Source organism: Dendropsophus ebraccatus, chromosome 1, assembly GCF_027789765.1.
Source record: "Dendropsophus ebraccatus isolate aDenEbr1 chromosome 1, aDenEbr1.pat, whole genome shotgun sequence".
NCBI lineage: Eukaryota > Metazoa > Chordata > Amphibia > Anura > Hylidae > Dendropsophus > Dendropsophus ebraccatus.
Window position 1 is genome coordinate 13,526,959 of NC_091454.1, and position 22,944 is coordinate 13,549,902.

A 22,944-nucleotide genomic window follows, 5' to 3' on the forward strand; every position below is an offset into this window, starting at 1 on the left:
CTTCCTTTTTTTTCTTCACTCTGTATTGTAGAATTTGCAATGTACTATAAGTGGCCTGGGCATGGAAGTATAGACTGTATATTTATCCAATTTTACCAATCCTATTATGAAACCGTTATAAGCGCCACAATAGGCACATTTTATTAATAATTGAAAAAAAAAAGACTTCATTAAAAAAAAATGTAACACTAGAAAATCTGTGTAAATATGGTTGTGTCCGGACTGACCTATAGAGTAATAATATCATGTCGCTTTTACCGTATAGCGCATTACGTAGACACAGAAACACCCCAAAAGTTACCATATTGCATTCTTTTTTTCCAATCTCACCAATTTATATTTTCATAAATAATATTTTGGGGGTTCTGTCATACATGTTATGGTAGAATGAAAGACACAATTACAAAGTACACCTGTTCCTGAAAAAAACAAGCCCTTACATGGCCCTATAGGTAGAAAAATAAAAGTGCTAGAGCTCTTAGAAGGGGAGGAGAAAAAAAACGAAAACGCAAAAATGAAAATTGACGCGGTCCACTCTTTGGGTCGGGTCCTCAAAGGGTTAAAAAGGATTTTTTTTTAAAAACCAATCTAGAACAAGTAGTTTTTTTTATTTTATTTTTAAAAGTCTATGTCTACAAAAGACTTCCTTGTGTGAACATAACCTATAAAAAAGTAGAAGAAATCAGTAAAAATGTATGCTACGATAAAGCAAAATAGTTATTACCACTATCAAGACACTCAAGGAAAAATCTTTACGTCTAGGACCAATTTTAGTCTTCACTTCGATAAAGTGACCCAAATGTAAGTGGTGTCTGTCCCCTTTACCTATGTATATGGAGAACATGACTCCAGGTAATGGAATGCTGTTGGGTGTCCAGCACCTTTGAAGTATTTATTGTTTGTTGACATTGGAAATTACTTTGGGATTGTTATCCTAGATGGCATCTAGTGGTTGCTTTGTGGCTACCATGGTCATGCTTTGTAGTGACAAGGCTTATACCTTTTGATACGACAGGAACAACTGGTTACATCAAAGAGGCAGGTTACAATCAGGTTACATACCTTGCCTTACAATCAGGTTACATACCTTACAGGCCAATTTACATGTTGGGGATGTCAAAAGCTTTAGGACACCCTTTCATTTCAGAAAAGAAAAAATTACACCTGAATGTCCCAGCAAGTAATGGATGAGGGGACTTATCTTTTTGCCTATAGCCAGAACATGGCCGCCATCTTAAACTCTCAAAAATCTGAAAAGATCAAGGGCAAGCGTGAGTTTTTCCAATGGGGAGGTGGTCTTGTAGCATATCAAAACCAGAATTGTCCAGTTATCCATTGCCCCAATCAGATTTGCAATATCTTTCGTGGTTCAAAACATATCAACACAGAAATTTTGTGTGTACTGTGGTATTTGTGAATTAGAGAACTTAAAGGAAGCCTGTCACCCCGGCTGCTGGGGTGAAGCCCGCCCGACCTCCCGGTGGAGCCCCTTATACTTACCCCTTCCTCAAAGTCCCAGTTCCGGACCTCATCCCGCCGCCAAGAAATCCCTGTCGGAAGCCGTCCGACGCCCCGGCAGCCGGTGTGACAGGTCCCCTTTAAGGTCTTATCAAACAAGTGAAACACATGAGTGCTGATCTGGGTGATCAGCCTATTAAAAGACACTCGAGGTTCCATGAGCTGGATCGTTTGTGTGGTCCTTTGTGTGGACTTGGGATAATTGTGTGGACGATGGGTTTGGAAGTGTTGTTGGTGGCTGCGGTCAGTGGGGAAGCCTACAGTGATCACTACAGGAGGATGGAGAGGTAAGCATAGCTTCTTCCACTGCACGGAAATCTCCCAAGTGTCGTGTAGACCCTGGAATGTTTAAGCATTACATACACAGCTCACATATTTCAATAGGTGCTGTGTAATACTTCTCTTTTCCTGTAGGGGCACTGCAGGGGAATTGAACGCTTGCTGTGTGGAACCTAGAAAATTTGGACAATAAACAGAAAACCCACTCATTTCAATAGGAGCTGTGTAATGCTTTAGTTACCCCGTAGGGTGAATGCTTCCTACCAGATGTTCAAGGTTGTTGCAACTATCCTTGTTGGATACCGTTCATTCTGTAAAATAAAAAATAAAAAATAGACTTTACATTTTGGTTTTAGATCCTTATCCTGTTCTTGGACTATCACAGAAACCACGAATAGCCTGAAGACCATAGAGTAGATTCTGGAGGATCTCCACTTATAAGGTCATGAGGCTTGAAGACCACATTGTGGAAATTACTAACAAGATAAGGGTTAAAGATAATGTTTATTACCTATTGACTCTGCTATGTGTTTTGTTAGGGCTCTATTACACCCGGCGATTATCTGCCCAATCAGGCCCCCTGCAATAGACAACAATCAGCCGAGGAGCCAATTATCTGCATTGTCTTTCTGCATGTTATAAAATTATCGGCCACTGGCCAGACATCGCTCAGCAGGAGGTGCGTAGACAGCTGCTGATTAAAGTATATAGTAAATAATAAAGTTTTATACTTACTTTTGTCCTCCTAGCTTTTCCCCACCACTGAACCTTCTACACCCGTCGCTGAGTTAACAGGCCACTCGGCCAATCTCTGGCCACTGCTCTATCCCTTCTCGGTCAGGGATTGGCTGAGCCGCCTGTCAGTTTACCAATGGGTATAGAAGCTTCAATGGCGGAGAAAAGCTAGAAGGACAGGTAAGTATAAAACTTTCTTTTTTACTATATAAAGCAGGGACTACCCAGACATTGTTATCAATATATATACATCCCTTGGTGCAGGGTATTTAAGCCATATAATAGGCTGTGTAAGCGAGTGCCAATCTAGCAGATGGTCGCTTGCTTACGTGGCATATCGGGCCGTCTAATATGGCCTTTAGGTCCCATGTTGGGATCTCAGCTACTTTGGCCCCTGTGGGGAATTTACTAAAAGTCAAATGTTGTGAAAGAAAAAGGGTCTCAAAGGAAAGAATAAAATGGGGTATGGTCCTGCCACCCGGGACAGAAGAACCTGCTGTTACCACATTCACGACTTTTTTATGGGTCAATTGTGCCCCCTCTTGTTTACCGACAAATCATTTTATACAGGAAGAGGGGGGATCAGGGTCCGTCCTACTCAGGTTTGGAAAAGGGATGGAATAACAAAAGACCCCATAACAGACGCATGGTCCACCTCGATGGTCCTTACACCTTTGATCCCTGGAGAGGCTTTTGTTATACGTAAAGTAAAGCAAACAAAACGTACAAGAGACAAGCACGAGAGAGAGCAACAACATAATGAAAATTTGTGCACACCAAGGTGTAAAAGAAACAGGTGGTAAATAGGAACCTTTTGTGAACTCTGTAAGGACTCTTAGAGGGCCCGGACCATGCTTAAATATTGTAGATCGGTGCTTGTTTACAGAACCTACTGTAAGGCGTGACCACCACACCAGATCATTCATGGAGCCCTATGGCTCTACCACTCATTGGCCGCACGTCCCCTATTACATGGCTAGTAACGACCCAAATCTGCCGGGTGATGACTTATTCAGCCTATCATCCCGCACTGTAATAGAGCCCCAAAGCTATGTTGACGCACCATTGTTTGAGCCAGGAGTCAGGATTCCAAGTGAGACCTTGTGTGATAGCAGAGGAGGCCGCTCTCTCCTAGACAGGTTGGCCCTTACAGATATGTGATATCCTGCAGGGCCTGATGTCATCATGGCTGCCGTCACCGACCTCTCCCGGAATCTGCAGCGCTCTAATGCTGGGTGGTTGCAGTCTGTTCCATTAGAGGCCTGTCTGCTATTAGACAGCCTGCAGGTTCCTGGCACTTACCACATCTGCCATATATATTCTGCTTCCAGGAACGAGGTTTATGAGACACTGTATATGGGGAAACTAATACACAGTATCTAATTATTGGATTCATTATTGATCGGATATTTCCGCTCCACCCTGAGATGATCAAAACAAGTCATAAAGCAGCAGTGGTGTATGCAGTGATATCTACCTCCATCTACATTCTATCTATCTATCTATCTATCTATCTATCTATCTATCTATCTATATATTATCTATCTATCTATCTATCTATCTATCTATCTATCTCCTATCTATCTATTATCTATCTATCTATCTATCTATCTATCTAGCTATCTCCTATCTATCTCCTATCTATCTATCTATCTATCTATCTATCTATCTATCTATCTCCTATCTATCTATCTATCTATCTATCTATCTATCTATCTCCTATCTATCTATCTATCTATCTATCTATCTATCTATCTATCTCCTATCTATCTATCTATCTATCTATCTCCTATCTATCTCCTATCTATCTCTCCTATCTATCTATCTATCTATCTATCTATCTATCTATCTATCTATCTATCTATCTATCTATCTCCTATCTATCTCCTATCTATCTATCTATCTATCTCCTATCTATCTATCTCCTATCTATCTATCTATCTATCTATCTCCTATCTATCTATCTATCTATCTATCTATCTATCTATCTATCTATCTCCTATCTATCTATCTATCTATCTATCTATCTCCCATCTATCTTTGCTGTTTTCCTACATTGTTGTATACTGGGGATGTAGATATGGGATATATGGAATTGTTCAGTACTTTCCTGCTCTGGATTTCTCATGCTGACTCCCACTATCCCGTCCTAACAAATTATACCTCTAAATAGTTTAACTAGATTTAAAGGGGGTTATTCACTTTCTTCCAGAAACGGTGCCGCTCTTGTCCTCAGTTTGGTATTGAATCTAAGGTCCATTTAAGTGAATGGAGCTGAATGGTAATACCACACAAAACCTGAGGACAGGGGTGGCGCTGTTCTATAATCCCTGTTAAACCTTTAACTTTTCAATTGCCACTATCTATCCATCTATCATATTACCACTTTCTATCCACATAATATCTCTTCTATCTGTGTTCTTTAGTGTCCTATCTTGTAAGTAATATTTCCAGCCATCCATAGCAATCCCCCTCGATTATCTAATTATAAGGTTATTTACAGAAATAAATATTTTCTAGGATAATGCATGGAATATGTAGTGCACCGCACACTATTTTAACATATGCCACTCCCATTTTATAGGACACACCCCCAGGAAGTTGTCTGCTGAGAGTGGAGGGAAGTGCAGAAGGGGGATCGGTAGGCATGTTGGTAATCAAGTACCAGAGTCCTTCACTTTATCTTGGAGTACCCCAAACAATTCGGTAAAGACTTAACCCTTGATGTCCTTGATGCCCAATAGAAGAACTGACTGAAGACTGTGCCCCCACTAGAGTAAGGGCCCTATTACACGGGACGAAAAAAATTATTATATTGTTCGAATTTAAACGATTATCGTCCTGTGTAATTGCAGGCAACGATTGAAAAATTGTGTGTCGTTGATAGTTGATTTAGATCTGAACCTAAATTGTTCGCTGTAATTCCACATTCGTTCGCTCAGGTTCCGCGTTTGTTCGCTAATCGTTCAGTGTAATTGCACATTGTCCATTGTTTTGCTGTGATCAGAAGGAATAAACGATCATAGTAACGATCGCAATAACGATTATAATAACGATCGTAACTAACGACCATCGTTCTGTGTAATATGGTAAATGAGTTCAGGTAAACGATAAACAATCTCGTTTGCCATCGTTTATCATTAGTCATTAATCGTTAAAAATCGCTTTGTCTAATAGGACCCTAAGGGCCCTATTACATGGAACGATTATCATGCAAAAACGACTATCGTTCTGTGTAATATGGTGAACGGTTTCAGGTTAACAATAAACAATCTCGTTTGCCATTGTTTATCATTAGTCGTTAATCGTTAAAAATCTCTTAGTCTAATAGGGCCCTATTACAAGGGACGATTATCGTGAAAAAAATCGTTATATCGTTCGAATTTAAACGATAATCGTCCTGTGTAATAGCAGGCGACGATTGAAAAATTGTACGTGTGTCGTTGATTGTTGATTTAGATCTGAACCTAAAATCATCGTTAATCGTTCGCTAATCGTTCACTGTAATTCCACATTCGTTCGCTGTAGTTTCGCGTTTATTCACTTATCCTTAGTGTAATTGCACATTGTCCATTGTTTTGCTGGACAATCTCGTTTGCAATCGCTTATCGTTAGTCGGTAATTGTTAAAAATCGCTTAGTGTAATAGAACCCTAACATGGTACCCATACGTCCATGCCACTCTGATGCTCAATGTTGGCACAAGCACCATATTGAAAGTGACCTAGAACGTTATATTCATATAACAATAGTGTCAAGTGGTGATGGGAAATTATTTCACAACCGTATCTGTAACCGGTCACAACCGTAAACGTACTGCGCCCTTATTGCCCCCTATAGTTCGAAGAAAGGATAAAGAACAGGGAGCGAGCAAATGTCCTTAAGGGTCCTATCAAATGAATCCATTTTTAACGATAAAGGATCGCAAACAAGATCGTTAACCTGGAATCGTTCACCATATTACACAGAGCCAAAGTCGTTAGTTACGATTGTTATGGAATTACAGCGAACGACTAACGATGAATTTGGTGTCAGCACCAAACAAACGATGAACGATTTCTCATTGGTCGATTGATCGCTGCCTGCATTTACAAGAAACGATTATCATTTCGATTCAAATGATAGTTCGCATGATAATTGTCCTATGTAATAGGGCTCTAAGGCTGGGTTCACACTACGTTCTTGCGATCCCTTTTTTTCATCAGTTTTTTTTTGCAACAAAACGGATGGAAAAAACGTATTCGTGTGTGCATCCGTTTTGATCAGTTTTTCCATTGAATTCCTTTATAAACAAAACAGATCAAAACGGATACGTTTTTTTAAAATACACAAAAACTTAGTCAACCTCATTTTTGTGTCCGTTAAAAAAAAAAAAGGATACGTTTTGATCAGTTTTTTTTTTTTATAATGGAATTCAGTGGAAAAACGGATGCACACACATGCATCCATTCTTTTAATCAGTTTTTTTGCAAAAAACGGATGGAAAAAACGGATTGCAGACGTATTGTGAACCCAGCCTGTCTTCTAGTCTTACTTTGAGACCAAACAAAAAAAAAAATGGAGAACAGACGTTCTATGTAGTTGCAGGCAACGGTGGGAAAATTGTTCATGAGTCATTGATCTTTGATTTAGATCTGACCCTAAAATCATTGTTAATCGTTCGCTGTAATTCCAGATTCGTTCACTAATCGTGTAATCGCCCATCGTTCTTTCTTTTGCCGGGATCAGATGGAGTAAACGATTGTAGTAACGACTATCGTGCTGTGTAATACGGTGAACGATTTCAGGTTAACGATAAACAATCTTGTTTGTGATCGTTCATTGTTAAAAATTGATTTGTCTCATAGGACCCTAAAGCCCCTCTATTACACCTAGCGATTCGCCGTAACGATCGATTGCTAATGATGGCGATCGATTTTATAGTGAACAATAAACGTTCTCAAACGACCGCTATGGCAAACGACCCAAAATCGTTTGCCCAATAAGGCTATGTTCACACTGCGTATATGTCCGGCCGCATATTTTCGCGGCCGGACATATACGCGTTATTCTCCGGCCGGGGATTTACACTACTTGCGGCCAGCTACGTACGGAGTGCGAACTTACGCCCGCAGTCTACTTACGCTTCCCGAGCGCCCTACGTAGCGTAGTCTTTTACTTGGAAATCTTCGGCTAGCCCCGGACACCCCACAGAACCTTTTGGATCGGCACAAAAAGCTTGAAAAATGAAGAAATCACCACTACGTACGGGACCGCATGTTACGCTACGGGCGTAAGTTACAGCATTTCCGTTCGGAAACAATGGTCTGTTTTTTTTTTTTTTACGCGCTGCGTACGATCCGGGCGTAAGTTCGTACGTAGTGTGAACTGTGCCGCCGTACATCGTATACTTTCCATTGTACGCAAACTACGTAAGTCTCCGGCCGCTTATTCACAGAACGGGCTACGTCCGGAGACTTACGTAGTGGGAACATAGCCTAAAACTGAACAATGGCCGTTACTTATGATCATTCTTGAGGTCATTTTGTCCTCGCTATTGTGTTCGTTTCAGCTATGACTTATTACACCGGACGATTTGCGAACGATCAATCGATAAAAATGGGTCCGAATTCTATCAAAAAACCAACGATTTCTCATTGGTCGTTTAATCGCTGTCTGCTATTGCACGAAACGATTATCGTTTAAATCCAAACGATTTTTCGAACGATAATCGTCCCGTGTAATACAGCCCTAAAGATCATGATGAGTGAGAATATAACCATTTTATGTTCATCATTCGCTCGTTTACACCTATTACATCTATTGATTTAGCGTTTTTTTCAACGATAATCGTCCCGTGTAATAGGGCCTTAAAGGGGTTATCCAGCGCTACAAAAACATGGCCACTTTTCCCCCTACTGTTGTCTCCAGGTCAGGTGCGGTTTGCAATTAAGCTCCATTTACTTCAATGGAACTGAGTTTCAAAACCTGCACCCAAACTGGAGACAACAGTAGGGGGAAAGTGGCCATGTTTTTGTAGCGCTGGATAACCCCTTTTAGTCTGGGCATCATCTAGTCCCAGCTTGGGACCCAGCAGCAGAATACAAATTGACACAATATAATATCATATATAAAGTTTTATTAGAGCCATGTGGACACAGCGGGAGCCTTGTCCTCCTTCTCAAGACATATAGGAAGTACCGAATAGAGAATACTGAATACCCGGCACAGTGGGGCCTTTCTCCCAATACTGAGGCCTTTGAACCTCTCGACAGCCTCGTCCTTTCATCTTCTTTCTCCATTCATTCTTCTCTCCGCATTGCTTGCAATGTTATTGTTGCACCATGTGATTTTTTTATCCTTTTATCTGTAGTCTTTCTCCTTGTAAGCTGTGATCTATATTACACTTATGTTACAATGCTGAGTATCAGACCTAGGGCATGCGGGAGTAGGCGAGTGTGTATATATATATATATCTGATATATGACACCCTCCTCCTCGTCTCATATACCAGGCTCCAGACACATGTAAAGCAGTCCTGGTTTTATGCCTGTGGAATATTAGAGGAAGATCTGACAGGAAATCGATGCACATAATGTATACGATTAGCTGTTTTTTGCATCCATATTTGACATGTTTTAACCAGAGAGGGTTTTCTAGATAGTTCCATCAGCTTCTAACCAATATTCCCGGCAGTGATAATGCAGATTTATGCTTCTATGCTCAGGCTGCACCTTCAGCTGCTACTATGGAATATGTATAGGATTTATATATAATTCATTATCATTACAGCCAGATGTTAGGTTAAGATCTATCTATCTATCTATCTATCTATCTATCTATCTATCTATCTATCTATCTATCTCCTATCTATCTATCTATCTCCTATCTATCATCTATCTATCTATCTATCTATCTATCTATCTATCTATCTATCTATCTATCTCCTATCTATCTCCTATCTATCTATTATCTATCTATCTATCTATCTATCAATTATCTATCTATCTATCTATCTATCTCCTATCTATCTATCTCCTATCTATCTATCTATCTATCTATCTATCTATCTATCTATCTATCTCCTATCTATCTCCTATTTATCTATCTCCTATCTATCTATTATCTATCTATCTATCTATCTATCTATCAATTATCTATCTATCTATCTATCTATCTATCTATCTCCTATCTATCTATCTCCTATCTATCTATCTATCTATCTATCTATCTATCTATCTATCTCTTATCTATCTATCTATCTATCTATCTATTCTCTATCTATCTATCTTCTATCTATCTATCTATCTATCTATCTATCTATCTATCTATCAGTCTATCTATCTATCTATCTATCTACCTATCTATCAGTCTATCTATCTATCTATCTTCTGATTTATATTACCTATACCGGGTGGTCGCTGGTATATACCGCTTGGCACCATATCTATTGCTACACGAGTGCTGTATTCATTCTGAAATTCTTATCTATCTACTATCTTCTATCTATCTATCTATCTATCTATCTATCTATCTATCTATCTATCTATCTACCTATCTCCTATCTATCTATCTATCTATCTATCTATCTCCTATCTATCTATCTCCTATCTATCTATCTATCTATCTATCTCCTATCTATCTATCTCCTATCTATCTATCTATCTCCTATCTATCTATCTATCTCCTATCTATCTATCTATCTATCATCTATCTATCTATCTATCTATCTATCTATCTATCTATCTATCTATCTCATATCTATCTATCTAGTCCAATAGAATAGTAGCAGCACCACCAGTTCAGTCAATGAGTCTGAGTGCCAGCGGGATCGTATCAGACCGTGACCATCTTATCATCTATCTACAGTTCTGCTGTCCTGGGGCAACATCTTCATGGAGTTTGTAGAATCTCCCCTTGTTTGGTGGGTTGTATTCAAGTCCTCGAAAAGCACACTGAGCTTAGATTGTGAGCCCTGCCAGGGACCTATTTTATTAATACTGTTTAGTGCTATGGACTAGGTCAGCAAACAAAAGTAAAAAAAAAACTAATTAAAATTTAATTAATTTATCCCTATCTGGTAAGAGTTAAGATTCCAGATTAGAAACAGTTAGCTGTCAGAAGGACTTTTCCTTTATTAGAATATGAGGCTGTGACCTTTTAATGCACCATAAGTCCGTACTGTGTCCAGCTTGTTTATTACAATGGTTCACTGTTATAGATCTTTCCCGTTTTACGGCACCAATAAAACAGGATGGGGTCTTTGCCTGTCTCCATAGTCCGCTGTCTAAGCTATATCATCTCAGCTAAGCCTGAGGCTTAATTGGAAACTCCTGGGACCCAATGCGAAATCTGCAAAAGAACCGCCACCAAACCATGTGCTATTTATAGTATCGGCGTCTTCTCTTGTGCCAGAACGTCCCTTACGGGGAATCGTCTAAAAATATTTTATGCTACATAAATGTTCTATCAACATATTTATAAGTTACAGCAGGAAAGCTGGATATAAAATAATATGACTTCTGTACAGAATCTTTAAAAGGGGTACTGAGAACTATAAAAATTATGTATTTGCCTTAATGGCTTCCATAATCAAGTTGTCTTGTTTTTCTGAAAGAAGGTTATGATCAGTCATTACTTGTAATCTGCAGGGGAAACTGACAGCAACTGATCAGTTTTCCTGCAGCACTCCCACAGGAGGAAGGAGGCATTACATGATTTGCATTAAAATCTGTAGGGTGTCTGTGTAATACATAGACACACTGGGGGACATTTGAAAAGGGTCCGCCCGAGGTGTACACCAGAGAGAAGGCACAGATTTGTCCCTTCTCCCCGGCATACGCCTACCGGATCTCCCACTCGCCCGCTGGGTGGGCTTGGGGGGCGCGGCAAGGCAGGGAGGAGGCTTGGCCTCCTCCCGCACAGCACTCATCATGATTTACACCTGCATTTGCTACTTCAGGCGCAGGTTTGGGCGCCTGGCCAGTCGCATTCACTAAGAGGCGTACGCCTCTTCGTGAATTCGGCCGGGAAAAGGTGGTGGGGCCTAATTTAAGACTGGTGTATGAGTACGCTGGTCTTGATAAATCCCCCCCATTGGCTTCCCCTTGTTTGAGGGAAATTTAATAGCTGCGATTTTAAATCAAATTTTTGCCATTTGTATTTCTCAAAAATTGCGCACAAGAAACAAGTGAAATGAATAATTTTATGAATTTTACATTTTTGGGCACATGATAAATAAGAAGCAAATGCAAGATTATGCAGATATTTAATTGAATACACAAAACAGTCAAATTATAAAAAAAATATGTATCTAGTAGTTATTTTCATGTCGAATACTGATTCATAAATATCACCTAGACCAAAAATGGACGCAACTAACACTTATTCGCCAAAGAATAGGCAAAAAGCCCTTCATAAATGCCCGCGTTTGTCTGTATTCTTAGCTGATGACCCCATGTTCTCAGTATCTAATAACAGTGATTCCACAATCATACTCCCATTTGCTCCATATGTTCAAGTATATTTAACGAACACAAATTAGAAACAAAATGAAATAGGTAAGGTCAGACTACACAGTGTTTGTTTGTAGTCTGTATCCATGGAGATGTATAAGTCTGCAAAGGAGATAGGTACACAAAACAGCATTATATTTCTAAATAAGTTATCATGGGGAGATGTAATAGGCAGAAAATGAAGTCAGTTCTTAAAGTTGATGTTAAAAGGATCTGAGCAACTTCAGCAAGGGCCAGAATGTGATGGGTAGACTACTTGGTGAAAGCTTGTAAAAGTGGGAGGTCTTGTGGGGTGTTTCTGGTATACAGTGATCAGTATTTATCAATGTGGTCCAAGGAGGGACGACCTGTGAACCAGCAACAGGGTCACGCATGTTCAAGGGTCATTGATGTGCATGGGGAGTAAAGGCTAGCCCATCTGGTCCGATTGCACAAAAGAGCTGCTGTAAAGTGAACTGCTGAAAAAGTTCCTGTCGACTGTGATAGAAAGATGTCTGAATATACAAGCTGTTATGTAGGAGTATATAATTTTAGGCTGTTGGTTTTAAAGAAATTTTCTAAAAAGGTCTTATTCTTCTGCTCCCCTACACTTGACTTCTGCCCCAGCACATCTTGGAAGTATTCTTTACAAGAGGGTAGACTTAAAGTCATGATCATCGCATGCTGGTATGGTTTAGCCCACACGCAATAACCGTGACTTGGAACCCGCCCCACTGGTCTTGGAAGGTATACTACCAGTTTGTGCCGAAGGTGAAAGGGTAAGATTCCAGACAACCCCTTAGTGTTTTGACTGATCCTCATACATTGTGACAGACTGGAGGCATCTTCATTGGCTTCTCTTAAAAATAGGTATTAAGTTGAAGTTTTCTAGAAGGGAAATGACTTCTTGTCTTGTAATTCTCCAGACTCTTGTAAACCGCTCAGGGCATAGAGGCTGTCAATATAATCCTCTTATACTATCGTAAAACTGCCCGAGTCTAAGTTTAAAATAAGAGAAGAAAATTTGCAAAGTGACAAAATTTTAGTTACAAAATGTAGCTAAATATGGTTTTAATATACCGTAAAAGTGCATGCCACCCAATCATATGGTTCATTAGGAGTCTAGGGATTGTTTTATCGGGGTATTCTGCAGGTAGCGTTCCCTAAAGTCAGTGTTTCAGTACATGAATGGGAATGTCAAGCCAAAATTTTTCCTCAAGGAGAAGTGACTAGTGTTGAGCGGAAAAGCTGAACTGTACGGGTTCGGCAACACTCTCCGAGCCCAAGTGTTTGGCATTTGACTCTCTGCAGAGGTTGGATGCAGTACTAGAGAGCCTTAAGCCGTATCCATGTTTTCCAGGACTCCCTAGGACTGTATCCAACGTCTTCAACTGCAGGGAGTCAAATGCCAAGCATTCGGGTTCGGAGGACCTTTGTAGAACCTTAGCAGTTTGGCCTCTCCACTCAACACTAAGTTATGCGTCTGCACTTGTTCCATGGTTATTTCCCCCTATCAGTACTGGACAGGTTGCTGTCTGGCTTCAAAGGGGCCTTTGGGGACCGAAGGGCTCATTTTTAGGGGTATCATTCTCCTCAAGTCAATGTCTGTGCTTCTCTAAAAAGTTATTATATTATTAAGTCAGAACTTCCCCAGAAGTATTAGTGACCCATATGTAGACTGCTGTTTTCGGGGTTCTTGGCCCACATCAGTACAGCGGTCTGTGTCCATGGACCAAAGGGGCAGTGTTTCTCCTTAAAGGGATTTTTCCATTTCAACTAACAAAGTTATACCTGTCAAGTTAAATATTTTTTGTCGATACACCCATTTAGCAAACTTGCCTCCTTCTCCTGATATGCCGCTCTTTCCCTCCCATTGTTGACATCTCATTTTCTAGGTTACCACCACTCTGCTCTAAAAGCAGTGGTCAGCTTTATACGTACTGATAAATTGAAGATGTATAGGGGGACATTTATGAAAAGTACAGCAAGGGCGTATGGCAGGGAGAAGACGCAGATTCACCCCTTTTCCCTCGTGTACACCGGCGGTGTGCCCCGCTCGCCTGATGGTCAGGAAGAGGGAGCACAGGGGGTGCACGGCAAGTAGTAAATCATGATCCAAATCTACACCCAATGCCCAGCTGGCCGGATTCACTATGAGGCGTGCGTCTCCTAAGGCCCTATTACATTGAAAGATTATCGGCCGTTACGTCATTGTTCCATTTAATAGAAGGCAACGATCAGCCAACTTAAACGATGTTGGCTGATCGTTGCTGTCGTTTGTCTTTCAACTTGTCGCTCCGTGGAATAGGAGTAGTGGCAGCAAACTATCTAGTGATAACCCGGGCAGCCCCCCCCCCCCCCCCCGCAGCTCTCCGCTGCCCCCCCTGTACTCAGTATGTCATAAATCTGCAGAAAGTCTATGGGGCAGTTTACACGTAGCACTCGTAGCTTCTCGGAGAGTACGCTGCACATTCGCCTCGACATTTGTAGTGGGAATGAATTGTGTGAACTTATATATACTCTGCCTCTGTTTTCTCTGTTTTATATTGTTTACCGCAGTACAAGTCATGAGTCCGGGACACATGACGGCAATGAGATGTGACCGTGTCAGGTTAGGCCGTCGTCATAATTTTTTGACTGTGAACATATCCAACGGGGATGTCAAATATCATTACGTCTATGTCAGTCAATCTCATAACAATGTGAAATAGACTATGTAAAAACATCCTGGGGCTGTATAATATAATGAACAGTCACGACTGGTTATTATATTATATAATAGGTTTTTATTTTGGAAATTTGCTTTTGCCATAATATCTTTTTTTAGTATTTCTTAGTATTCAGCATTTTGCTGCCCTCTTATTCCTCCTGGAAATGTATAAATAGACTGGGTGTTATTATTTTACTAGTCAAATAAGCCTGACCCTACACACTTGAATGGTCGCACCCACTTGTCAGTTTATACATGGATACATAGCCATGGATATATAGGGGCCTATTCCACGGAGCGATAATCGGCCGATTATCGCTCCGTGGGATAAGGAGTACACTCAGCTCATTTAGGTTCAAACCTAAAATCATCGGTCACCATCGGTGCATCGCTACATGGAATAGCGGGCGCGGCGGTTGACCGACGATTTCACAAACATCATACTTTACCTGTCCAGACTGCAGATCTTCTTTTTCTCACCGGGTCCCGCGCCGTAGCAGCTTCGGAGCAGTCTGTCTGAACTGGCAGACCGCTTAGCCAATCACTGGCCGGGACCGCCACTTCCAGTGATTGGCTGAGTGGTCTGTCAGTTCAGACAGGCCTCTCCGAAGCTGCTGCGGCCCGCGGGACCAAGAGAAGGAGAAGACCTGCAGCCTGGACAGGTAAAGTATGAAACAAGGGCTGCAAGGACATCGGTAACGATGTCCCTTCAGCCCTCGCTAAATGATTGTTGGGCCGTGGAATAGGCCAAGTAAACGAGCGCCAATCTAGCAGATCGGCGCTCGTTTACGTCGTTGATCGGGCCCTGCTAGGCCTGTGGAATAGGACCCTTACTCTTTCCTGGAAGTTCTGCTCCTGGACCCGGTCCCCGGGCAGCGATATCTCCGTTGGAAGCCGAGCGCACGCTGTATGCTAATTACCAGAGGTGAGTCCGACGTCCATAGAGAATGGCTGGAGCAGTCATTTTCTATGGGCGTCGGACTCATCCCTGGTGAGCGAGCGCACGGCTTCCGACGGCGATATCCCCATCCTGAGACCGGGACCAGGAGTGGGACATCCAGAAAAGAGTAAGTATCAAGGGCTCCACCGGGGGGGTCAGGCGGGCTCTACCGCGGTTCACTTTAGGCCAGTCAAAGTTCCGCCATCATTTTCAAAATTCCACAGGAAGAAGAAATTATGGATCAGTGGACTCCACAGTGTGGTAATCCAGCGTTTTGTTTCCCAGGGTAAGAAGACAGATTGCCGTCATAATCCCATTCACAAAGCTCTTCCTTTCCCTCCCTGATTTACTTCAGCAGATTCTACAGAGTCCTATAAGAATCTAGGAGGAGGAACGGATAGTAAATCATCATTAGGGTTATATTCCCACTATAAACACAAGATCTAAAAGGGTCCTCTGCTTATTCTGGATCTAAAGATTTATATCGCTCCATTGGGGTTTGGTGAAATATTAAGAGAGATAAGGGAAACACCCAAAACACCCTACTTTGGGTCTAATTTTTTAGACTTTTCTATCAGATTCAATTGGATTTTGAATACGTTTGGTCCAAATCGAAAGTCCCAAATCCAAAAATATCAAAACATCACATACGAGCACTCAGGTCACCTGGGATTCCAGAAGCAACAGTATAGTATGGATCATGATGGACGAGGCAGGGGATGAGCGACTGTATAGGGTGGTAGTAGTATATGATGGATAAGGCAGGAGATGTGTGGCTGCATAGGGTAGTAGTAGGAGTAGTATAGTATGGAATATAATGGACAGGGCAGGAGATGTGCGGCTGTGTAGGGGTAGTACTGGGAGTAGGAGTAGTAGTACAGTATAGAACATGGTGGACAGGGCAGGAGATGTATAGCTGTATGGGGTTAGTAGTAGTGGTTTCCATCGTAAAATTGTCAAAAACCAGTTTCAAAGGTTTCACAAAGATATATTGGGAATGAATTGGATTCTCTCACCTCTAACCTATATACATTCGTCTTCAAATACCAACTACAGAAAAGTTATGTGTAAAACTTATGTAAAAATTATTTAAAAAGCCAGAATACCCAGGAAGTCACATGACATAGTGATGGTGTGCAGATTGTACAAAGCACGTTGGGTGTGGTTAGTGTCAGCTTTATCACCCAGTACACTTCCCCTTTTACTTCCCTTTCACCTCTGTCTCACTGTTCATACATGTGGTTTAGCTTATCGCTTACCTTTCATTGTCCTAAAGAGGATATGTGTAATATTAAATAGCCACAAACTGCATAAATCAGCAGTACAAGCGAATATAAGAAGTGTTGTAATACAATTTAACTTTGAAAAATACTTCCTCATCTCTTCATCTCCCTATCAGGCTTCCCCCCCTCTCCCCAAATCATCACTTACAATGAAAGAAAGCTCAAATCAGTAAGAGGTAAGACAAACTGTTAGCTTACTGAGGGATTGGGTTGCATGCTGCCCATACCCATTTAGGCTATGTGCAGGGCCGTTTTAATACATTGGTGGGCCCAGTGCACAACCCTCAAGAGTGCCCCCCCCTTCCCTTTCAGCACATTGTATAATGTACTGAATTTGCCCCCACACTGTATCAAGAGCCCCAATACATACAGTAGTTACCTTATAACATTCCTACCACCATACAGTGATTACATATTACATAAAAACTGCACTAAACAAAACAGAAAGATATCACCAATGATACCATTACATAATACCGCCACATCATGACCCCTAACACTACAACCCTATAACAGAGTGCAGTTACATCCAGTGACTCACCGGGGGCGTCTTCTCTGATCAAAGTCTGTCACCTTTTCTTTTTTTCTCTCCATCCAGCCTGGGCCACCATGAAGTCTTCTCCTGGCTGTGAATCTTCTCTCCAGAATCTGCCAGACAAATATTTAAGGCTCCAACACATACAGTAGTTAGGTCCCTTGTACCCCTTTATAGTAGTTACACCCCTCCGTACCCCTATATAGTTACACCCCTCGGTGCCTCCATAGTTTTAAGGTGTCCCTGTAGTATATAGACCCTCATGTGCTCCTCCAGTTATATACAGCCCTCCTGTGCGCTCCCCCATTAGTATATAGCCCCCCCTGTGCACTCTCCCCAGTAGTATATAGCCCCCCTCTGCTCTCCCACAATAGTATATAGCCCCCCTGTGCTCTCCCCCAATAGTATATAGCCCCCCTGTGCTCTCCAATAGTATATAGCCCCCCTATGCTCTCCCACAATAGTATATAGCCCCCCTGTGCTCTCCCCCCAATAGTATATAGCCCCGCTGTGCTCTCGCCCCAATAAAATATAGACCCCCTATGCTCTCCCAAATAGTATATAGCCCCCCTGTGCTCTCCCCCATAGTATATAGACCCCTGTGCTCCCCAATAGTATATAGCCCCCTGTGCTCCCCAATAGTATATAGACCCCTGTGCTCCCCAATAGTATATAGCTCCCCAATAGTATATAGCTCCCCTGTGCTCCCTAATAGTATATAGCTCCCCTGTGCTCCCCAATAGTATATAGCTCCCCTGTGCTCCCCAATTGTATATAGCCCCCTGTGCTCCCCAATAGTATATAGCTCCCTGTGCTCCCCAGTAGTATATAGCTCCCCTGTGCTCCCCCATAGTATATAGCCCCCTGTGCTCCCCCATAGTATATAGCCCCCTGTGCTCCCCCATAGTATATAGCCCCCTGTGCTCCCCCATAGTATATAGCCCCCTGTGCTCCCCCATAGTATATAGCCCCCTGTGCTCCCCAATAGTATATAGACCCCTGTGCTCCCCAGTAGTATATAGCTCCCCCATAGTATATAGCTCCCCTGTGCTCCCCCATAGTATATAGCTCCCTTGTGCTCCCCCATAGTATATAGCCCCCTGTGCTCCCCCATAGTATATAGCTCCCCTGTGCTCCCCCATAGTATATAGCCCCCTGTGCTCCCCCATAGTATATAGCCCCCTGTGCTCCCCCATAGTATATAGCCCCCTGTGCTCCCCCATAGTATATAGCCCCCTGTGCTCCCCCATAGTATATGTGCTCCCCCTCCCATATAACATTGAAAAAAACAAACACTTTTACTCACCTAGGTCCACGCGTTCCTCTTCTCTTCCCTCTTGTGGCCGCACCTCCTGCGGTCACAAGAGGCTGCACTCCCCTTACCCTTGCGCCGACGCTCCAGTGACGTCGGGCGCTAGAGGGAGAGTGCCGCCTCTTGTGACCACAGGAAGTGCGGCCACATAAGGGTCAGACAGGGAGGGAGCCAATGGCTCTCTCTCTGTCAGTATCGCTGCTGCTGAAGCGCAGCAGCAGCAGCGAGCGGAGGGGGGCAGCGGCGGACGGGGGGGCCCTGCAGGGGGCGCCATGGAGGGGTAAGTAGATTACCCATCCATGGCGCTCCCCCCTGACAGGCTGGTGTCCGGATCCCTGTGCGACCGCACTGGTCGCACACAGCAACGGCCGGCCTGTTCGGGGGGCCCCTTTAACCAGTGGGCCCGGTGCACGTGCACCATGTGCCCTCTGGTTAAAGCGGCCCTGGCTATGTGCACACTTTGTAAGAGATCGGCCATTCCAGGTCGCGGAACGGGTGGTCTCTGAAAAGATCATCCTGGCTGGTACTGCAGTACCAGCCGGATGATCTTTAGGGCCGCTAGGGGTCTGATGCGGGCGCATCCCTGCGCGCCCGCATCAGAACTCTTCACAGCACACTATGGAGCAAGCGTCTGGAGCCACTCGCTCCAAAGAGTGCACTGACTGGGGTTTTCTGCTGCCGCTATTCAATGAAAAGCGACTGCAGAAAACTGACATGTCAGTTGTTTGCGGCGCCGCTAGGGATCCCGGTCAGAGCGTATACTATGTGTATACGCTCCAGCCAGGATTCCATAGGCAGCAATGGCACGAATATTTTCGTATAAACAGCCATGGTTTTACGAAAATATACGTTGTGTGAACATAGCCTTACATAGAGAGAGAAGATTAGTAGCTGGACAGAGCAGAGACTACAGGAGCTGAGAGTAAGTATTAGATCTCATTCTAGTGCTGGATTCACAGCTAATCCTGCTGAGTACTACTCTATACTATCCTCCATGCTGCTGCTTCTGAGGGCGTACTATAGTGGGCAGTGTTTGGGAGACATTATAGAGGCTAGGTACCAGCCTTACATAGAGACAGAAGAGGAGTAGCTGGACAGAGTAGAGACTACTGGAGCTGAGAGTAAGTATTAGATCTCATCCTAGTGCTGGATTCACAGCTAATCCTGCTGAGTGCTTCTCTGTACTATCCTCCATGCTGCTGCTTCTGAGGGCGTACTATAGTGTGCAGTGTTTGGGAGACATTATAGAGGCTAGGTACCACCCAGTAGGTGAAGAACTTAAGCTGGACAGAACAGAGACTACAGGAGCTGAAATTAAGTATTAGATCTTATCCTAGTGTTGGATTCACAGCTAATCCTGCTCAGCACTGCTCTATACTGTCCTCCATGCTGCTGCTTCTGAGAGTGTACTATAGTGTGCAGTGTTTGGGAGACATTATAGAGGCTAGGTACCACCCAGTAGGTGAAGAACTTAAGCTGGACAGAACAGAGACTACAGAAGCTGAAAGTAAGTATTAGATCTCATTCTAGTGCTTGATTCACAGCTAATCCTGCTCAGTACTGCTCTACACTGTCCTTCATGCTGCTGCTTTTGGGGGCGTACTATAGTGTGCAGTGTTTTGGAGACATCATAGAGGTTAGGTATCACCCAATAGGTGAAGAACTTAACCCTACAGGTAGAGCCTGTGGAAGGTGAAAATGCCATATATCAATTATATTATAGTCAACGGTTACACCCTTGAAATGGAAGAATAAAAATAAAGTTATCCTCTGTTTGTGTATTATGTGAGGATTGGGACCGTCCTGAAATCTTGTGGTTTCCATTCTCACCACGAGGCCTGAAAATGACACTACCTGTTCTGTCTGTGATGATAAGGAGGGGACAGCCCTAAAGTGATCCGTACCGTATTACAGTAGAAGGTAACATTGGTAGATAGTGAAGAAAATAGAAGAAGCTTATAGCTCAGCCTCACCGTGAAATAACCTATCAAGAGTATATTCGGTAATGTATTATGTGAGGCTTGGGACCAGTACTTGGGACTTATTCACTATATCGTCTACTCTCACAGTTTATATTTGCTCAGATGAAAAAAAAAAAAACATCTAGAATAATATATTAACTAGGAAGGGAGAGGAGGGGGATGCAGCTGCAGTTTCTGTCTGTGATACTTCTGCTGCGATAGGGGAGGAGGAGCAGTAAATGTTTCTATTGTTCTCTCATGTCTGATCCTATTATAGTTAAAAGATGGAAGATTTTCTGTGTAATAAGTGATCATTCTCCAGAAGTTAAAAGCAAATTGACAGATAAAGTGAGTTGTAAAACGGGGGCAGAGAGCAAGACGATAGAGCCAGGGACAGCCGGTGTACAGACTACACAACAACAACAAGATAAGAAGAGTAGCCAGTATGCTATGGGAATACATAAATGTCCCAGCTTTATCAGAGACAAGGTCACACAGCAGATAAGACACCAGTTGTATTCTGTCCAGCTCTTTATCTGCAGGTTTACATAAGTCTCTAGTCATTGTTAACTGTATCTGAGACTGTAGCCAATCTCCATTGTTGGTTTCAGTGCCAGGTTGACTTAGAGGGAATTTGTCACCAGAAAATGACCTATTGTTTTATGTTAAACCTATTTTTTAAGAATTTTTGGTAATTTTTTTTTTTCCTAACTGTCCATATTATAAAACAATCCTGAAATCTTTTAGTTTTCCTTGTTACCACTAGGCCTAAAAGTGAGACTTCCTGTTGTGTCTGTGATGATAAAGAGGAGGCTGCTGTAAAGTGATCTGTGCAGTGAAAGGTGACCTCATTATATATTTAGACAGCAGATGAAGCTCAGAGCTCAGCCTCCCCCTCCCTGTGAATGACCTTTGTGTAGGTCACAGAGTTTGTATGCCCAGTAATGTTTGCCATTTATGTCAATGATAATGATCCTATCCATTGTCATCCATATCCTTGAGGCTGGCATCACACTGATGTAAAATTTCAGAAAAACGCCATGGTGTGTTTGTTTGTTTTTTTGGCCAAACCAAAAGTCAATGGAAGTCAATGAAAGTTTATGATCGGCCTTACACACATGGCGTTTTTTTGGGTGGGGTGTTTTTCTCTTGTTTTTGGCATTTTTGAGGCTCTGTGGCAGTTTTTCCAAAACACAGCATGCTGAGGGGTGGTGTTTTTTTTCAGCAAACTGTGGTGTTTTTTTTTTCTCCCATAGACTTCAATGGGATTGTTCCAACTGTCTCAAGAACAGCATTGCTGTGTGTATGGCTTTTTATTTTTCCTGGCATTTTTGTCATTTTTTTGTGGTCCTGTAGTTGGGTCATATGATGGCAGAGGGAAAAAGTTTAGTGCACAAAAATGCCTAAACACAAAAAAGATCATTCAAACATAAAGACAAAAACACAAGAAAAAATGCCAGAGAAATGCAAACGCATAAAAAAAACACCATGCACCACATTGATGTTTTTGTTGCATTTTTTGGCGCCTGAAAACGCCAAACAAAAAATGATGTGTGAGGGCACCCTGAGGCTTGCTGTAAAGCATATCACTAAATGCTGGTAAAAACAGCTCAGACAAGATGTCTTCCCCTATAATAATGTAAAAAACCAGGTATTGGTAAAAAAAAAAAAAAAAAAAATCTAAGCGACACATTCCCTTTAAATGTGGTTTCTCAAACTCAAGTTTTTTTCCCCGACAATTTTTTTTCAGTAATGCGGCTTCATGTGAGACCACACCAGTAGGGGGCAATCACAATGATCCAGCACTCCCCCCTCATATAAGTGTGTAATTGATGCCTATAACGGCTTCATGTGACATTTAAGGGACTAATCTCTCTGCCAGACGCCAATTAGGTTTAATCGCGAAGATCTAACCTACAGCGCGTTTCTTCCCAGAACAAAAGGTTACGTATATACTGTATATCTACACATTTGCCAGTTAACCCTTTCCCATCATTTTTGTTTTTTTCTTTCCACATAGCCATATGAGGACTTATATTTTGGGCGACGGGTTGTACTTTCTAATGACATTCTTTATTTTATCGTTTAATATACTATGCTAAAATTATTTATGGGGTGAAATAGAAAAAAATACAATTGCACCCTTTTGTGAGGGTCATTGTCATAAAGTGACATGGACACAGAAATTCTAGGGGTCTG

At 42.2% G+C, this 22,944-nt stretch overlaps 1 protein-coding gene across 3 annotated transcripts in view; it reads left to right on the forward strand.

Annotated features, from left to right (window-relative positions):
• Positions 1-22,944, forward strand: part of BICD1 (BICD cargo adaptor 1) — a 120,327-nt gene that overhangs the window by 19,908 nt on the left and 77,475 nt on the right. The window contains exon 2 of one of the 3 annotated variants that reach the window (XM_069967757.1): positions 1,933-2,005. The exons of the other annotated variants lie outside the window; for them this stretch is intronic. Coding sequence (XP_069823858.1) covers positions 1,933-1,974 — 42 coding nt within the window. The 3' untranslated portion in view covers positions 1,975-2,005. Of the gene's footprint in view, positions 1-1,932; positions 2,006-22,944 lie in introns of those variants that run through there. 3 annotated transcript variants of the gene reach the window in all.